The 18,425-nt window shown below is 40.8% G+C and overlaps 1 protein-coding gene across 2 annotated transcripts in view; it reads right to left on the bottom strand.

Moving 5' to 3' along the window:
• The window catches only part of MERTK (MER proto-oncogene, tyrosine kinase), a 413,075-nt gene that overhangs the window by 352,042 nt on the left and 42,608 nt on the right, over positions 1–18,425 (bottom strand). For both annotated transcript variants that reach the window (XM_069235075.1, XM_069235076.1), the window contains exon 2: positions 5,498–5,888. In XM_069235075.1, coding sequence (XP_069091176.1) covers positions 5,498–5,888 — 391 coding nt within the window. The remainder of the gene's footprint in view (positions 1–5,497; positions 5,889–18,425) is intronic.

The raw sequence follows: 18,425 nt of genomic DNA, 5'->3' as shown, positions 1-18,425 counted from the left end.
AATTCAAGACTTGAAAATGACTTCTTAATCTTCGGAAGGGATGATTAACACTTAGTACCAGTCCTCCCTACTAATACTCACTAACTAACCAACATTAACCAAGGTTGCCCTCAAACGAGCCAAACTGGCCCTGCTCCACCTACTTCTCATGGCACTGAGGAACCCTGAACGATCCTTGGGAATGGCACATGGGCAGTACACACTTCCCCACATACATTTACTGTTCTAACTTAAATGCCTAACTGGGGTGCACAAGCTTGTTCTTCCTCACTAACAAAGACATGCCGAAAGGTTTTGAGTTGCTTCCCTTAGAGTGAGATCTTGGCACCCCCTCAGAACCTATACCCTTCTCTCAAATTAAAGCTAAGTTTGACCTAAATGACATAGACTTCTAACACTTCCTTGAAATTAAATCACTTATAGCCAGACTTAAGCCTCCAACCCCCCCCCACCTACCCAACACATTTAAAAAATATGCCAAAGGCAGTCACCTAGACTCCAAACAGTTCTCTCTCCTATCCGCTACAAAATCCTCACTAAACAAATTAATAAAAGAAAAATTAGAAACTGTATTCTCAGACTCTAACAACTACCAAAAGATCACACCAGACTGTCCATCTACCCGAGAAACCCTCACTTGCAACATAATAACTCCATCACTAACACAATGTTGATACTGGATAGCTAATATGGCCACTGGACTCCAGCCAAACTTTATTAACTAGGTCTCAGACCCTCCGACCTCTGCTGGTGCTGTGAGAAGGAAACAGAAGACTTAAACCACATGCTAATGGAGTGCACCTCCACTAGAAAGATCTGGCAGGACACCAGTAATACCATAACACAAATATTTCACATAAAATTAACTCCCACCCTAGCTTCTATTACACTGGGTATCCTCCCCCCTTACATTAAACATACACTGAACAAAGAGGACCGTCTCCTGTGGGACATTCTAATCACAACCTGCCTTAAAGCTATCCTCAAAGCAAGGAAAGACTCAAACAAACTGTCCTCCCACACCTGGTGGGAATGGGTCCAGTTCACCAAAGCTGCAAGTAACTCTCTAAACTCATACCTTAAGACAACACCACTGAAGAATGGTAAAGTCTGGCGCAAACTAGACAACTTTATGTCACACACGTCTATATAACAATATTTAAACCCACTCCCACCCTCCCCTTCTCTCCCCAACCCCACACCCTCCCACTCCCTTTTCCACCCACCCCTCCCCACATACTTCCTCCATTACTACTCCTGTCATCATCCTTTCTCATCTCATCTCCTTTACCTGTTTCTATTTCCTTCCTTTTTTCTCTCTCTCACTCTTGACTCGTCCATCTACAACTGAGGTTCCTTGCTCATTCACCACAACATATAAACTCACTCTCACAGTATATACACAGTGGACAAACTTATCCCATCATCACAATCAAATACACTTTTGTCCACCCCCTGATTTTTTACATATGAGACTCGACTCATTATGCTATATTTTACGCTGCTGTTTCTTTATGATCTGAAGGTACCATACAATGAAATACCCTCTTTGTTTGACCTTTCTGTTGATAATTCATTTTGTTGTATAAAATCTCAATAAAACACTCTTGAAATAAAAACAAATTTAAAAATAGAAATGTGATGGAGTAGCCTAGATGATGCTAAGAGGGAGAGGAGAAGGTGGTGCCCCAGAGAAGCATCTGCAAGCAGTGCTTTAAATAGGATGAAAAAGGTTGTGGGATGTCTCTAAATTGGGCGTGATCAAAAAAGTGTAAATAGCAATCTTTTTTTAAATGATTAGATATGTAATAAAGGGTGTATCTTAAAACATGCAAAATAAAATCATGTGCTTCACACATTATACCACAGGATGAGTATTTGGGTTCTCCTCATGAGTTTTCAATCAATGTATTCAGATATATCATGCATTTTATTTCTAGGTGAAATTTCCAAAACAATGTTGCTATGTCACATACTGCAATTACCCTGCATTTGAAACACAATTTCAGACCAGGAGTGGATGAACAACACCCATGACCAGCATGTGAATGGCTACTGTTCTTTTGTGATGCTATACTTTTATTATGAAATGTATCCTTACATCCAAAATGGACACAAGGATGCATTTCATACTAAAATATGGTGCTAAATGCTGGATTCACATTTTATATAATTATGCATAATTTTGTGTTATTTCCCTGAAATTTCAGGTAATTATGCAAAGACAAATTACACAAATTTCACACATGACTATTGTTAATGACAACGGATGCTGCGATAGGTGCAATGCTTTTGCAAAGCAGTCCTTAAATCCTACTGCCACTTCATTCAAGTGCTGGCATTCATAAATATATTCTGCAAATGAGCACCTGCGGACACCAAAAGAAAGTAGACAATGGAAATGCCCATTAGGTAAGAAGTCATAACCAGGGCCACTGTAATTATACAACTGTGCTGCCATTGCGATTTTTGCATAATTATAGAATTGCCACATTTGCCACATAATCCATCATCTGACTCATAATCTGATGATTTTAACAAAAAAATTGTTCCTGGCTCAAACGGTTCAAGAGTTAGTAAAAATGCAGCATCATGTGTTGCAGTGCAGTGGAAGGCTCTTTGCAAAGCTGCACTGGTCACTTTTCTGTTGCTTATTGCTATATCTGGGTGTTAAACTGATACTAATGGGATGCAACCAATGCCCATACAGTGTTACCAAGTTTAACAAGCATTTGCAATGCAATAGGTCTCGCATTTACTTGAGTTGGAACTATTGGCATTATAAATGCATAACTGAACAATTTTTGCCAGTGGTCAACCCTGTGGCATATTTTGGTCCTTTCTGCCACAAAATTCCAGTGGCCCTCCATATAACTAGAGGGTTCCAGGGATTTTTGAAAGACAAGCCCACGAACTAGTGAAAGTGATGGGCGTGACATGGGTGTAGCTAAAAGCCACAAATATACTACAACAGGTCGGAAAAGCAGTGCTTGAGATCTATTGGCTTCCCTAACATTAGTTCTGTTTTACTTTCTATTTCTTATTTGGAAGAAACAAACCCTGTTCCTGCCAGTATTTCAGCCAAACTCCCTGAGGTTACAGCCAGGCCACGGTCTGGGAGCTCCTGCATATCTCGAAAAACAGAAGCTGCAAAATGAACCTTTTGTGAGATGCCAAGAGCAAGTAGATGCCTTGTTCACTTACTCTTCAGCAGTACTTATACGTGCATGCTCCTATCTCTACAACCCTGGTGAAGAGAAACTATTCTGTACAAATGGAGTCGAGACTCCTTGTTTTTGGAGGTTTGACTCAGAAGTTATTTCCTGCATTTCTGAATGGAAATGAAGGCTAATTCAGCTCGGTACATTTGGTCGGGAATACAGCATTGAGTTACGACGCACGAGGTCACTGCCTCCGAGAGACATTATTCTCTTGGGCAAAGAAGTAAATACATGGTTTTGAGCGCTTAAGCAACAACTTGATAAGAAAAAGTCATTTCTTCCCAGATTCCTCTAACACAACCACTCCTGTCCCGTCCACCGCTCTCCCGGTAAAGACGTAATAAAAAATAAATGTGCTTCAATCTACTTTGCGAGGCACTCGGATTATTACATGTTTCTGGGTTGCTTGACTCAAGTCAGCCGCTAGTGCCCTTGGAGCGCGAAGGGCACAACCAAAATTGAACAAGCATTTGCAATGCAACGGGTCTCGCGTTTGCTCGAGGTAGAGCTATTATAGTTGTAAATTCCTATCTGGACTTTTCTTGCCACATACATTGAAAACGAAAAGTAAAACAGTTGACATAAGCGAGACGATTCAAAGCACTGCTGTGGGCGTGAAGAGAGACACAAAAGGAAAAAGAAGTTCACTCGCAAAGATATCCACAAATGTGCAAATTATCCATGTAACAGGGTCGATGGCCAAGGCGGTAACAAAACTGCCCTAAGGAGGGACAAACATAAAGCAATTACCAATGAAAACATATGATTTTGGAAAGTCAAGCCCATTAAGGAGTGATAGTGATGGGCATGCGGTGGGCGTGGTTAAAAGCCCAGATACAGAACACCAGGTCGGGAAAGCAACGCTTGTGCACTGCTATGCTCGACCTAAAAATGACAACGTAATTAAGTGATAGCATAATTTGCACCATTTTGCCAAATAATTTGATCAACCATGCCACATAATTTGGCCCTTTCCTGCCACATCATTTCAGTGGCCCTGGTCATAACACACACTTTTATACTGCGCCATGAAATAGTCATTGGATATGAAATGCTCACCAATTACTCTTCCATGCAATGACCATCAGATATTGAGCCATGAAATAGCTGTCATGCACTAATCCATGAAAGTCAAATTGAATATTATGTAATTAAATGCCCATCAAAAGCTGCTATGAAAGGCCCAGTGTATAAAGTCATGAAATGCAGTACGGATAATAGGCTACTGTACCATGACATGTCTTTCTTACATTGTGCCATGAAATGAAGTAGCCAATTAATACTAAGTATTTCCAGGGTCATAGAAATAATATGGATTACAGCGTTTCGGTATTAGCAAACATGAATTATGTGTTTCTGCACTGATTAATGCATGTTTGCTTTTTGCCAGGTTTTCACATACAGATTTTTAGTGTGTTAGCAGCTGAAATCTCCATGCGAAAATTAAAAACTTATAATGGAGATGGGCCAGTAAGGGAAATATGGAGACTTATTTAGACAGTGCTAGTCATGAACCTCTCCACAGCCTGGACAGGAAGGAGAGACAAGGTTGTGGGCACTTCTGGGCCAGGCAAGAGCTATGTGATTTCTGCTCTCTGATCCGGGATTTCTGTTCGATCTAAGTATGTAACATGTTAGAGATCACGAGTGTTGATTAAAGATTTATAAATGTGTAAGGGCCTAACAAAGAAACGCCCCCAGTAAGGTACTCTGAAACTGGGAAGTATCACTGCATCCCCAACATACTTCTTGATGCCCTATCTTGAAGCCTCCCCTTCTCTCTCTCCTGGTCCAGTGGCATAATGAAACTTGAGGTGGGCCCCCTGCAAAGTACATGGAAGGCCCCCCCAACCCGACCCAGTCACAAGCTCTCAAACCAGGGGCCTGTGCACAATGTACTGTGATGAGGAGGCAATCTGAAGCTCGGGGCCCCCTCTGCACCGTGGGGGCTGCAGGGACTAATGTTATGCCATTGTCCTGGTCCCTTTTCTCATTCACCATCTTTCAAGTGCTTGTGGCAAACATACGCTGTTGTTAAGTGCTACACTATTGAGCAAGAAAACAGACCATACAAGGGATTGCTAGGGCAAAACTTGGTATACTCCCATGGAGGATCTTCCATGATAAATTCTGAGATATTAATACAATCTGATGTTTTGAAACCATAACCTATTTTATATTTTTGCCATAAAAGGTCTGTGCTTGTAAGGCTATAGCTAAACAACGATTAATAGTACAATGTCTGGGGAAAACTCTAAATAAAGAAAAATTGTTACCTGCAAGCAGATGTCATTGATGCAACTCCATTGTCAATAATTTGGAAATACTGGATAGCAATACGATCGGCCTGAAGGAGTTCTGTCCCATCTTTCCACCAAGAGATATGTTCCCCCCATATGGAGTCAGGCATGTCAATGGAGCAATTAAACTTGACATCTCGATGTTCAGACAGTACAATGCTGCCTATTGTAGGGTTGAAGGAGATGGGGCGGAGGGGCTGCGCTTCCAGACTCCTGTTATCAGTGTCATTTGCTCTGAGCTGGATGGAACGAAGCTTCCTGTTAACATAACTCGTGGTATCTGTATGGTGCCTTCCTTGTAAACTTGACAGTGACCGCAAAGCTGTTAATAGATTTGAAGAGTTCAGGTCTTCAGAGGAGGTTTTTACTACAATACAAAAATATATGTAGGTTAGTGGTGTTCAGTATTAATTCTGTGTTTATGTCCAACCAAATAAATATTAAATAACATCAAGATATCAAAACATGTTCCTTTTTTAATACATGTTCCTTCTCTCATCACTCTTTAGCCCAGCACACAGATGATATTTTAAATATTTACACCTTTTTCTTGGCCTGTTGTGACTCTTAAACACTTTGGAGGTCATTTTTATTATGGCAGGGTGATCTCCAGCGCCCTGGTCTGCCCTGGTCCTCGGAGGCCCTAGCCTCTCCCCTTCTGATGGCAGACCACCAGCCCTACGGAGACAGCCCTGCGTACCTGACTGGTTCTCTGTGCCTACGGAGCATCTGCTGGTAAGGAAGATGCACTGCAGACTTAGCTGAAACGCTGAGCTGGCACTGTGTTTTTCAGCCTACTCTGCAATTCATTTTGGTTTTCAGAAATAAACTCCAGTGGTAGACCTGATAAGGGAAAATCAGTGACTGTCTCCCCAACTTACAAGGGAAGGGGCATCCACTATTGTAACTCAGAAGTCTGGTGGTGGATGGATTGCCAGGTCAATGGTTTCTGACAGCAGAGCCAGCTGTGGCTTTGCTTCCGGCAACCTAGCAGTCCATCCTCCAAATTCCAAATGATGTGATGGGACGCAAGTTTGGTGGGGGAAGCTCTCCTGAACTCTAACATGCCCCTTTGGACAAGCTCTCTGTCCAACAAATGTATGGTTCATCTATGAATGAATGTAATGATCTCTATTCATCTAATAGAGAACCTCTGTGCATCGTGCCTGAGTAAGTAACTGCGGAAGTTTGCCATTTCTTTCATTCCAAAACAATGGTTAATGCAAATCTTTTTCTTACTAGTGTTGCTAATCACTTCAGAGATACTGGTGACATTTGATTAAATTGCACCCATGGTTATGTATAAGTGATGGCTGTTTCCCATCATATAGGGAGGGTTGAGAAATCAGTGGAGACAAACCCACGTGGCTGACCCATCCCTGGGCAAGTGAGGAATACACGTTCAGGCGCTAACTGTTTAGTCTGTTCTATCTTGTGTAATGAGATCATAGCATCACTGGAAGATGAGCACAACCTTGTTCAAACACAAGAGTACAGGGTTCACTTTATAGTAGAGGAGCTACTGACAGGGGATGAGTTAGTAGTGTTGAATACTGTGGAGGGTCATGTGTTGATAGTGGGGGGGGGGTGTTTCCTTTACGGACTAGGTGGTCTCTCACACTATATAGTGTCATGCTTCATCATATGACCACCTAGCCCCACCCAGGTAGGATAGTGCCACCTGGGCGGACTCAACCTCACTGTTAAAGGAAAAGGAGGGAGTGCGTAAATTTTAACTGTTCGGGAAAATGTGGGATCCAGCTAAGCTAGGGTATACATAAAAACACCTAGACAGTCACCTTGAAGGCTACTAGCACCAGGATTCAAGGAGGGGGAGTGTCCCCTTATTGTCACACACTAAGGAGAAGCTAAAACAGGGCAGTAAGAACATGAAAGGTATGAAGGAATATAAAGAAAAAAGGGCTGCTGCCTGGTCGTAATTCACACTTATTATGGGGTTAACAATTGTAAGTGCCAGGTGGCATAATATATGATGCCAACGGGGGAGGTAAACACTACATATAGGAAATAAACCGGGAAAAAGTAATGATCAGTTGCTACAACCTGCTTTCCGCTGGTTAATAGAAGGATATGAGGATATACAACGAGATACCCCCGTGGTCAGAGGTCTAATGTTGGTGAAAGAGTGAGAACGTTTCTTGTGGTATACGGCGACATCCTTGGCACAGATAAGATCTTTTTACTTTATTTTCTTGGCACTTACAATTGTTAACCCCATAATAAGTGTGAATTACGACCAGGCAGCAGCCATTTTTTCTCTATATTCCTTCATACCTTTCATGTTCTTACTGCCCTGTTTAGCTTCTCCTTAGTGTGTGACAATAAGGGGACACTCCCCCTCCTGGAATCCTGGGGCTAGTAGCCTTCAGGTATAGGGTAAGAGATTCTCACTCCTCTTTGGATATGTTTCACACATGTGTGCAGTGTATGACTTTTGCTTGCCTTGTCACTCTTGTGTGTGCTGTGTTATGTAGTGTTGTGTTTCATATACCAATGTATATGCTTTCTTTGTTTCCTTCAGGCCTCCACAAGGTAATTCCTTGTTTAAGGTAGACCCTTTACCTTTTGTTCTCACCCTCCCACACTCACTCCCCTTGAATGGAGTAGTTTTTCCTTACACTACATAAGGTTTAGGGATCCGAGGCCCTGATGAATGCCCAAAGACTTTCCTTGGATCATTATAGAGGGCAGAGACATGTTGGCCATTTCTAGATAGGTGACCCAGTGAGTCCTTGCTCTCACAGTGGTGTCCCATTTTTTTGTTTTTAATCACACCAGCAGACACCATTATTAAAAAGTGTACTCTCACACAAGGTGACTGTCTGGGTGTTTTTATGTATCCCCTAGCTTAGATGGATCTCACATTTTCCAGAACAGTTCAAATTTACACACTCCCTCCTGTTCCTTTAACAGTGAGGTTGAGTCCGCCCAGGTGGCACTGTCCTACCTGGGTGGGGCTAGGTGGTCATATGATGAAGCATGACACTACATAGTGTGTGATACCACCTAATCCGTAAAGGAAACCCCCCCCCCAACTATCAACACATGACCCTCTACTGTATTCAACACTACTAACTCATCTAATAAATTCTAGGAACTCCAAGGGATACTTCCCCTGTCAGTAGCTCCTCTATTATAAAGTGAACCCCACACTCTTGTGTTAGATTTAGGTTCTATATATAGGGCGATAAGTACGGTTGAGTTCCTTATGATTTGTTCTAAATACAATTCTTCTCTCCCTGACTCTCTTTATGTGTTATGAGAGCACAACCTTGTGACACAGGAAACAGAAGAGCACACTTGCACCCACACCTCCCCTTTCCTGGGTGCTCAGGCACAGAGGAGGAATTCTCCAAATACTGTGGATTACTTCTTCCCAGGCATACCCTCCTCAGTAGATTTCTACGTGGTAAAGGTATATAAATCAACTACCAAAGATTTAAGAGACCAATAACAATGCCCTCCTGATATGCTAATTTATTTTTAGAGCATGTATATACAGAGGCTCATGGTATATATGAAAACAGACCAACACAAAGTTTAACTTAAACCTCATGGTTCAATGAAAAGGAAATTGCAGAAAAAAGCAAATATATTTATTAAACAGTCCAGGTCTTTATGAGTTTCCTAAAAGGGCTAGGTTAGATTCTGCTTGAATGATGTGTGACACAGTATTCCTAAGGTTGGCTGCGGCAATAGATAAAGATGAATCTCCGAAGCTCATTGTCCTTGCCTTGGGTACAGAAAAATGTAACATGCTTTGTTGAATAAAGTGTGCAAGAAGGCAGTATGCTTAGAATTTTGTAATGAAAGAGCTGTGGTTCTTTTGGACATTAACAAAAACTTTAAAGCAAACATTGGTAAAGCAAGCAGGTTTTGCCTATGCAAATTCTATTGGCTTTGACAATGCTTTTTTACATGTTGTGCAGCAGTTAAGCTTCTGTGAAACATGGCTTAAAGTTAAAACAAGCATTGGCATAGCCAATAGGTCTCACCTTTTGGATCTTGTAGGTGGGTATCCAAGCAGCATATTATCCTCCAACATAGCATTAAATAGCGCAGTAATCACATAAGGGTACATTTCTTCATGTGTTGTAATTTCAAGCTTTTTATATGGTTTACGAATAGTGCGTGCACAGCGAGACGTAACATTCAAGCATATATTGGCATAGGTTACAGGAAAATCTACAAATAGTTTTTCAAAACACATACAGACATCCATGCATACATGGGGCAACCTACTTACAGATACCATCACATACAGACTAACAAAAGGAGCACAGCCAAAAGCTCTTCAATTTGAAACCAAGGTATAGAGTGACTGCAATCGACTTGTGGCTGATGAAAACAATGTACCACCACACTCTATTTCGGAGATAAAGAAACAGGTCATTAAACCTGTTGCTGCACCCTACTCGCTTTGCAACTAAAATAGGTGTGAGTGCATTTCAATTACTTTACATTCTAAAGGAGGGCTAAAGCCTTCCTTTAAAATAATACTGTCATTTTAATCCATCTGCAGCAACATTTCCGTCCCCCAACCACAGAACACCAATTCACAGATACAAAGGGCCTGATTTATGAAAAGTTTGGTGCAAAAGTGGAGCAAACTTACAAAATCGAATTATATTTTGTACGTTTTCGCTGCTTTTGTGTCAAAAAATGACGTAAACGCGGTGCTAACTTTTTATAAATCAGGCCCAAAGTCTGCAGTGGTGAGAAAGGGTCAAATAGTCCGTAAATATGTAAAGCAAGGAGACAGTTTTTCTTGACTAAAGAGAGAATTCGCATAAACCTAAAGATTTTAATCTTTGTTGTGACCAGCCTCTGTGAATGCTGTTTTCACTGAGACATCGAGTGAGGTGCCCAGAATCTATGGATGATAAGCTTCACACTGAAACAGGACTCTACTTCCCAAGCTTCCAAGTTGTTGTTTTCTTGTATTATGCCATTTCTGCAGGGCTTTTGCTACATTTTTGGGTGAAAAGTTTCAAAACACACAAAAGGCACACAAATATCAACGTTTAAAAAAAAATAATGATCATTTTTAGAGCGCCGATTATATGTCTGTTGTCATAAAAGTTTGAGCAGTTTTTTCCTTGTTTTCTGTAAAAAGTGTTTATGGCACTTAAATATCTAATCTGTATTATTTTTTAATAACAACATTTGTGAGGGACTATTTGTAGCAAAAGAAAATGGAAAATGTCCATTAATTATGTATGAATCCATGCATGTTTTTTTAGCTAAAAATACTTATTCTCTGCCTAATACGACTAAAACAATGTCCAGACACACTCCATATAAACACAAGCATTTGCAATGCAACAGGTCTTGCATTTCTCCGAGTTAGAGCTATTAGCAGTTGTAAACTCCCAACCGGACTTTTCTTGCCTCATTAAATGGAAAAAAAGGAACGCGATCGCGCTGCTCCAGTTCACTCATACTGAAACCTATTGGCAAAAGTGCAATTATCTACGTAACTGGCAAAAGTGCTATTAACTATGTAACAGGGTTGATATCATGCAAAGCGCTCGACTTCTGCCCAGCGAGATCGCGCTGAGAAAAAAGAGAAAAAGTAGTCCACAAACCGGACCGAAAACAGCGAGCCTTGTATGTTTTCAGTACTTGATTGCTGCGCTCAAGGAGGGCTTACGGTCGGAAAAGGCATGACACATTCATAACTTCCACTAATGAAAGCAAGCAAATTTTAAAAGGCAAGCCCACAAACCAAAGAAAGACACTGCCGTGACATGGACGGCTCAAAGCCCTTTTCTAACTACTACAGCGTCTTGCAAGCGATACGCATGCGCAAGCTCATGCTAGCGCAGGCTCAACCCTAAAAATCCACTCAAGCAAAGAAAATTTAAAAAATGGAAGGTCACACTGACTTCAAACATCAGATTTATCTTGCAAATAACATAAGTGAGTCTGCAAAGGAGTGGTGGAGAAGAAAAACAATATCCCGACGTGCTACATATTGAAGCTAAATAAATCTTTATATCCAAATAAAACAGGTGTGGATGAGTATCCAAATAGATAAATACCCATAAAATGAACGGATCATGTGTTCCATATCGGCAAAAAAAACAAAAACTTTTCAATGCTATTTGAAAAATTAACGGGAAAGCTAAGCTAACTTACAAATACCATATACATTCCTTTGGACACAAACGTGAAATTGAAAGAAACAACACTGTTACAAAGTATCAAAAGAGAAAATAAATATTCAAGAAAACTAACAACGGGCACCGTAGCGCAATTGTTACTACTCTTTAGAACAGTCAAGGAACACTGTAAATAAAAAACATTCCCCAAATACATTTGTGAAACGCACTATCTCCTCTTTAATATATAAAAAAAAGAAGGGCTGCTGGCAAGTCTTACACACGTAAACAATGTTCAGATGTGCTACATATCGGAAAAAATAGGTTTGAAATATAAATCAAAAAATAAATATACCGCCACAATAACTTGTTAACAACAAAAGGCACACAGAAATAAATACGTTCTTCCACAAGTGCATTTCTCAAACAAACTAACAGCTCTAGATTATTTATCCAAGGCAAGCGAAAGCTGCAAACGAGGGAAGGGCTGGTAATGAGTCGTAGATGAGTAAACAATGTTCGGACACGCTACGTTTTGAAATTAAAGTAAACGTATTACATCTGAAATACCAACTAAATATACAGCCAAGGTAACTTACTACCAACAAAAGGAACTCACAAATACAACTAAACTTCGAGAAAAACATTTGCATAACAAACTAACAGCTCTCGATTATTTAACCAAGGCGAGGAATAGTACCCAACAACTCGTGGACGAGCAAAATAAAAATAAAAGTCCCTGAAAACGAACGGATCAAGACAAAAGCGGAAAGATAGCGAAGTTAGGCGATGCTCCTCGGGAGGAAACAAAGGAGGATAAGGAGGGATGAGGAAGGGACATTAACCAATTGCAGGCAAGCCTTTTGAAAGGACAATCATAGTAACAAATAAAAAAACAATGGATGAGATGTTAGCCCATGAGGTCTATACAAAAGATCGAGAGACAGCGTAAGGCGCTGCCTAGGCTAGACCTGAAAAGGAACTATGACAGGGACAATGCTGACTGTGACACAGTGTTTTTTTTTACCCTAATCCATTTTGCACATCAGCTCAACTGTACAGAATAGAAAGCAAGGAAACAGGAGGGCTTGGGAGCCATGTGCCACTTGAGAGCCAACCCTTTGTAAGTAAAGTGAAGTGGAAGCCAGCCAATGGTAAGTAATGGTAAGTAATGGACCGGCTCAAAGCCCCTAGTAAGATTTTATTTTTAATAACAAGAGATTGTGCAAACACAGTGCAAGCGCTGTTAAGATGAAAATTAATGAACTCAGGAGAGAATAAGTAACAGGTGAAGGGCTAAACACTTTGATGTGAAATGCTCACACATTAGAAGCACTAGTAATCAACTTAATGGTTGTGTTTAAACGACCTGTAGATGTTGCAACATCTTTTAAAGGGCTGCACAGTATATGGCATTGGACTAATCCAAATATTTGATTTGCACCAGCACGTTGATTGTTGATATGTGAAGGGAAGTGGTCAATGAAAGGCAAGCTGCTCCTGAGTGTTGGAATTTGAACAATTTAGATGTTTGCTATTTTCACCACCTGAGAGTTCAGGAAAGATCAAGATCTAATGACAAGGCCTGGGAAGACGGTCCTTCAAGCATACCATTGTATCCCTGCTCCTAGTGAAAGTGAAAGCACTGACCCATGGCTGTCGCATTATTCCTCTCATTATTTTTCTTTCAATTACCTTTTCCTACACAAACTTTTTTTTTCTAATTTACTGTTCCAAAATGGCTGTCAGCCATTGAAAGATAAATTACGTTTTTAAAAAACAAATTATAAAATGGCCTCCAGTGCCTTACTATACATGCATACACACACCACTGCCATCTTGGAATGCTTTTTCTTAGTGCCAAAAGTCATTCCAAGATGACATTCTGTGCGTATGATTAGAAGCACACACATGGGTGGTTCACTTTAAATGGCTTTTGTAATAAACTAAATGAAAAAGCATATCAATATGACTGCCCATGTGTGTGCATACTTGCTTACACACCAATGGCCATCTTGAACCTTTTTAAACGACATGATGCAGACAAGCATTGGCAAAGCCAAATATCTCTCTGCCTCTTTATGAAAGGTGAGACGTACTAGGTTTGACAATGCTTGTTAATAGAAGGCATGCTCGCAGAATGAAGATGGAATGTCTCATATTGGCTGTGCCGGAATGGGAACTCGAAGCATTAGGTGCTTTGGGTTCCCCAAAAGCAAAAGCAATTTTGTCAGACCAGCCCCAGCTCGGAGTGGGGGGTATGAGTGAGAATCTCTGCTGCTTCTGTTACTGGGCGACAATGTTCAGCACCCCTTCAAAGTTGGCCACCAGTAACAAAACCTGCCCACACTGCTGCAAAACTGGCCCCCACTCTTCCAACCTCCTGGGGAAACTCCAATGCTCGTTACGCCAGTCCAGCCCCACGTATTGGTGATGGAAAATGTCTTTGTACATAAAACAATTGGTGGCGCACTTATACTTGTAAGGTGGCAATTTTGATTGATGCACACTCATGTTATCTGCGGAAATACTGTGAAGAAGTGTAATGGCTGCCATTTGTTTAGTTTTCCACACTGTACTGTTTGTAAAGCGTCGTGAAAAAAATCAAAGCATGAGGCAATTTAGAATCTTGTAATAATAATAATCTTAATAAATATAATCTTTACAATAATAATCCCAGTAATAATAATAATCTTAATAATAATAATCTTTGTTATGTATTTAAAAGCACTGAGTTCATTTTATTTGTTTATTTGTTTAATTATACATCAAGCTTATACATTTAACAGTGTAGGGCAAACCATCTTGTTTCCTGACCAAGACTGATGCAGAGTTAGAGCTGTGGATTACAGTATGCAGAAATATTAAAAAATTTCAGTGTTTTCAACAAAGTCATTAGGGGGCAAGGGAGCTGTTCTGCAAAGGGAAAGTACATTTTAGTTTCAGCGCTACCCCTGGAAAGGTTGTCCTTTTCTTCTTACAGGAGTGGAGAGAGGGGTGCGAGTTTGGGGGACTAGTGTTGGATAATGCTGCTTCCGAGGTGTGTGGATGTGAGGTCAACCAAGTAGGCAAGGCCTCAAGGATTATGAAGCTAATCCTAGCTAGGACAGGTAACCTCTAACCGTCTAGTGGAGGGGAGATGGCATCCATTTGAGGTCAGACTAGAGACAGCTTTAGCTATAATGCCAGCCTCATGTAGTAAAAAACATAAACAATGCATTCATATACACATCTGAAGAGGGGCTTTGGATCAGGCCTGCGCATCTATTGCTCTGTTCTGGTCACACTTTGCTTCTGTCCACTACAGAACATTATATCGGGCACTGGGTCAAACTACTTGAGTATGCTATGAGTGATAGCATTTTATTTATTCGCATAGGACTGTCCCACTAAAAACAGGTCTACATCAGTGCCAAGGGATGTGGGCCAGTGCTCTACTTTTCCAGCATTTTTTTGTTTCCATTTTTTATTCTTTTTTATTTGTCACCCTACTGCGTTTAAACTATGTCTTCATGTTAGAGTAATTCAAAGCAAATGGTATATTTTATTTGTGCCAAAAGAATCATATTTTCCTGTCATATGGTTTAAAACTGAAAAGGGTTTCCATACCTCTTGTAACTATGTTGGGCGATTATGAAGCGCCCTTACCGATCTGCTGCAATTACATGCAATGGTTATTTTTTTAATTATTACTGCGAAAACATGGCTGTCACGTTGAGGCAGTTTTCAACATGCTGGATGGAGTCCAGTTGGTATTCTGGTAGGCTTCCAAGTTATACACAGGCGTAATAGAGCTTCATACTGACCAGAGAGCCAATTACATTATGTTGCAGGCTCTTGGGAATACGTTGAAGGTGTGTTTGAACTAGTGAAATAATACATGGACAACTAGACAGACAGACATTAGATGCCAGCCCAGCTGCCCAAAAGGCTGTGAGTGAATTTGTACAAAGGATCTTGAGCACCAGAGGCGAAATTGATTGTAGTGTCTTCTTCATGAGATTAGATTGAAAGGCTTGGTCCCCATACCACTCTCATGAGGGGCAACAATAATGTGTTAAGCACTGGATGACAGGTAGAGACATCTTTGCGCAATACCACAAGAGTTGCCAGTTTGGTCATACTGAAAGTGGCCAATTTAGTTTTAAAGTGCTGTGGACTTTATAAAAACAGACATACTGATGAATTCCCTTGAAAATGGTGATCACGAGGAGTGCTATCAGAGGAGACGTGAAATGAACCTTTGTTTCCAAGCACATCATGTAGCTTTACATTAAGTAATCTGTTGAAGGATAGATACCTTGTTGAATGAATGGAAAGTGTCAGTAGGCTTTCCAGGAACAGATAGTATCTCTGTCAAATCATAAATGGGCATGGAAATAAATATGAGTAAAATGCCATAGTAACAGGTCAGTACAATCTGGGAAATGCTCAGTACCGCACATAACTATGTGTACATTGTAATGTAAAACGAATATGGCTCTCATGTTAGGCTCAGCGCCCAGGGGTGCAGATACACTGACTTCTGTTCTTCTTTTGTAAGGGATATAAAAGGAAGCAATGTATAGAATGAGATTCGGATAATACATTTCCATAGTCCAGTTGACGAGACAACATATTTATATTTCATTTACCTTCATATATAGACAAGGCACATTCATCCAGATTCCTTGATGCATTCAACTATGATTTAACATGTAGATTTTGATGAATGAAGCGAAGGATTTTGCTAGGCTTTTACCCTCCGATAGAGCTTGAGTAATAATGTTTCTCTCACCACTGCATAGGGTGACCACCCGTCCGTAAATTTCACGGTCTACCCGTAATGATGCCCTGCCTTCCGTTGTCCGTGATGAAAGTCATTTGTCGTAATTATAGCCTTTCACCAAAAGGACAAGGACTGCAGGGCGAAATTACTTGAGCAGATAATTTCCCCAGGTGGATTGAAGGGCAGGGAGTCTTGTTTGCTCTGAGGGAGGGAGGGAGGGAGGGTCCGGCAGATAAGAAAAGGCCTTCTTGCCTGGAGGTCTCCCTCCCTAAAGAAATGAAATGTGGGTAACTGGTAAATCTGCAAATGCAAAGGGGCTTGAAAACTTGCATTGACTTTAATCAAAGGAGTCACTTGAAGCTTTCTGATGGCAAATATATTTTCTTTTAGAGAGGTACTGTAATGGTGTTCCAAGGTGAGCTGTGGAGTGTGTGGTTTTAATGGAGTGTTATCAAAATGTTAGTAATAGGTATAAACTGTATATTATTCAAATCTGTATTTGAGAAGCACTTTTTTTATTTAACCAATATGTATTTGCGCATTTTGTAGCAGCCTATATTATGATGTAATTGTATTTATATAGCGCTTGTATTTATATATGCATCAAATGCATGTTTAAAATAAGGACTTACACATTCACAGGTTTTTCAGGGACCTCAGTACCTCATAGTACTAACAAACATTGGCAAAGCCAATAGGTCTTGCCTAAGCAAGAGTTATAGGCTTTGCCAATGTGTTTTAGCCATGTTATACACCAAAGTGGCTGCTGTTCATGGCTATAAGTTAGTGGCATAGTGATGTGGAGTAGAGTGGCATAGGAGCAGTGGCGTAGTGATGCAGAGTACAGTGCAGTGGTGTACAGTGCAGTTTCTTTAGTATGCATTGGCATAGAATGCAGGGGTTTAGAGTGCCCTGGCATGGAGTGGCGTTAGGCAGAGTAGAGTGGCATAGAGTGCAGTGGAATAGTGTGGCATACAATAGAGTGGCAGAGAGTGTAGAGTGGTGCAGTGGCATAGAGTGCAGAGTAGTACACGTGGCAGAGAGTGGAGTGGTGTAGTGTAGAGTAGAGTATATTGCTGTAGAGTGCAGTTGCATAGTGTGGAGTGATGCAGAGTAGAGTGTTATAGAGTGCAGTGGCATAGAATGCAGCAGTACAGAGTAGATTGGTGTACAGTGGCAGAGAGTGCAATGTTGCAGAGTAGAGTGTCACTCCGGTGATGTAGAGTGGAGTAGTGGCACAGGGAGCAGTGGTGTAGAGTACAGTGGTGCAGAGTAGAGGGCAGTGGCGTACAGTGCAATTGTTTAGAGTGCATTGGCGCAGAGTGCAGAGGCATAGAGTGGCATGGGTAGAGAAGCATAGAGTGCTGTGGAGTAGAGTGGCATATAACAGAGTGGCAGAGAGTGCAGTAATGCAGAGTGGTGCAGTGTCAAGAGTGACAGATTGAAATGACCATTACATTTGCACAGACATACAGTTTTTCAAATCAAACTATACTGTGCACAGACGATGATGTGTGGAAATCACCTAATGCAATGATTTGTTTTAATCATATAAAGGTATTTGTACTCCTAATTCTGATATACTCTGAAGTTTATTTAAATGTTGTCATGAGATAGAAAAGAACTCTTTCCTAACCCCAGTATCCAGCAAGATTGTTGCATAAATCCTCCTACTTTTAAGTTAGAGAAAGAAAAGTAAACACTATGTTCCCACCGAAGACAGATTCTGACATTTAACTTTGTTCTTTGAATGCACAGCAAATCTGATGAGATAAGAAAAAGATTTACAGACCTATTTACAGAAAGGGAGCACTCAGAAGGATACTGTAAATAAGGTTTGGGCAAGGGAAGGGACGAACTTAAACTGCAGAGCCTAAAACAAATGAAGCCAGCAAATTGAAAGCAACAAAATGGGAGTTACAAACCACAAGGCCAATGTCAAGCAACAGGCAGAATTAATTCCCAAGTAAGCTCTTTGAATGTACTTAAAGTGACAGCAGTGGGATACTTT

Source organism: Pleurodeles waltl, chromosome 5 (assembly GCF_031143425.1).
Source record: "Pleurodeles waltl isolate 20211129_DDA chromosome 5, aPleWal1.hap1.20221129, whole genome shotgun sequence".
Taxonomy (NCBI): Eukaryota; Metazoa; Chordata; class Amphibia; order Caudata; family Salamandridae; genus Pleurodeles; species Pleurodeles waltl.
The sequence above is the reverse complement of the archived record's forward strand: the minus strand, read 5'-3'. Positions and strand labels throughout refer to the sequence as shown.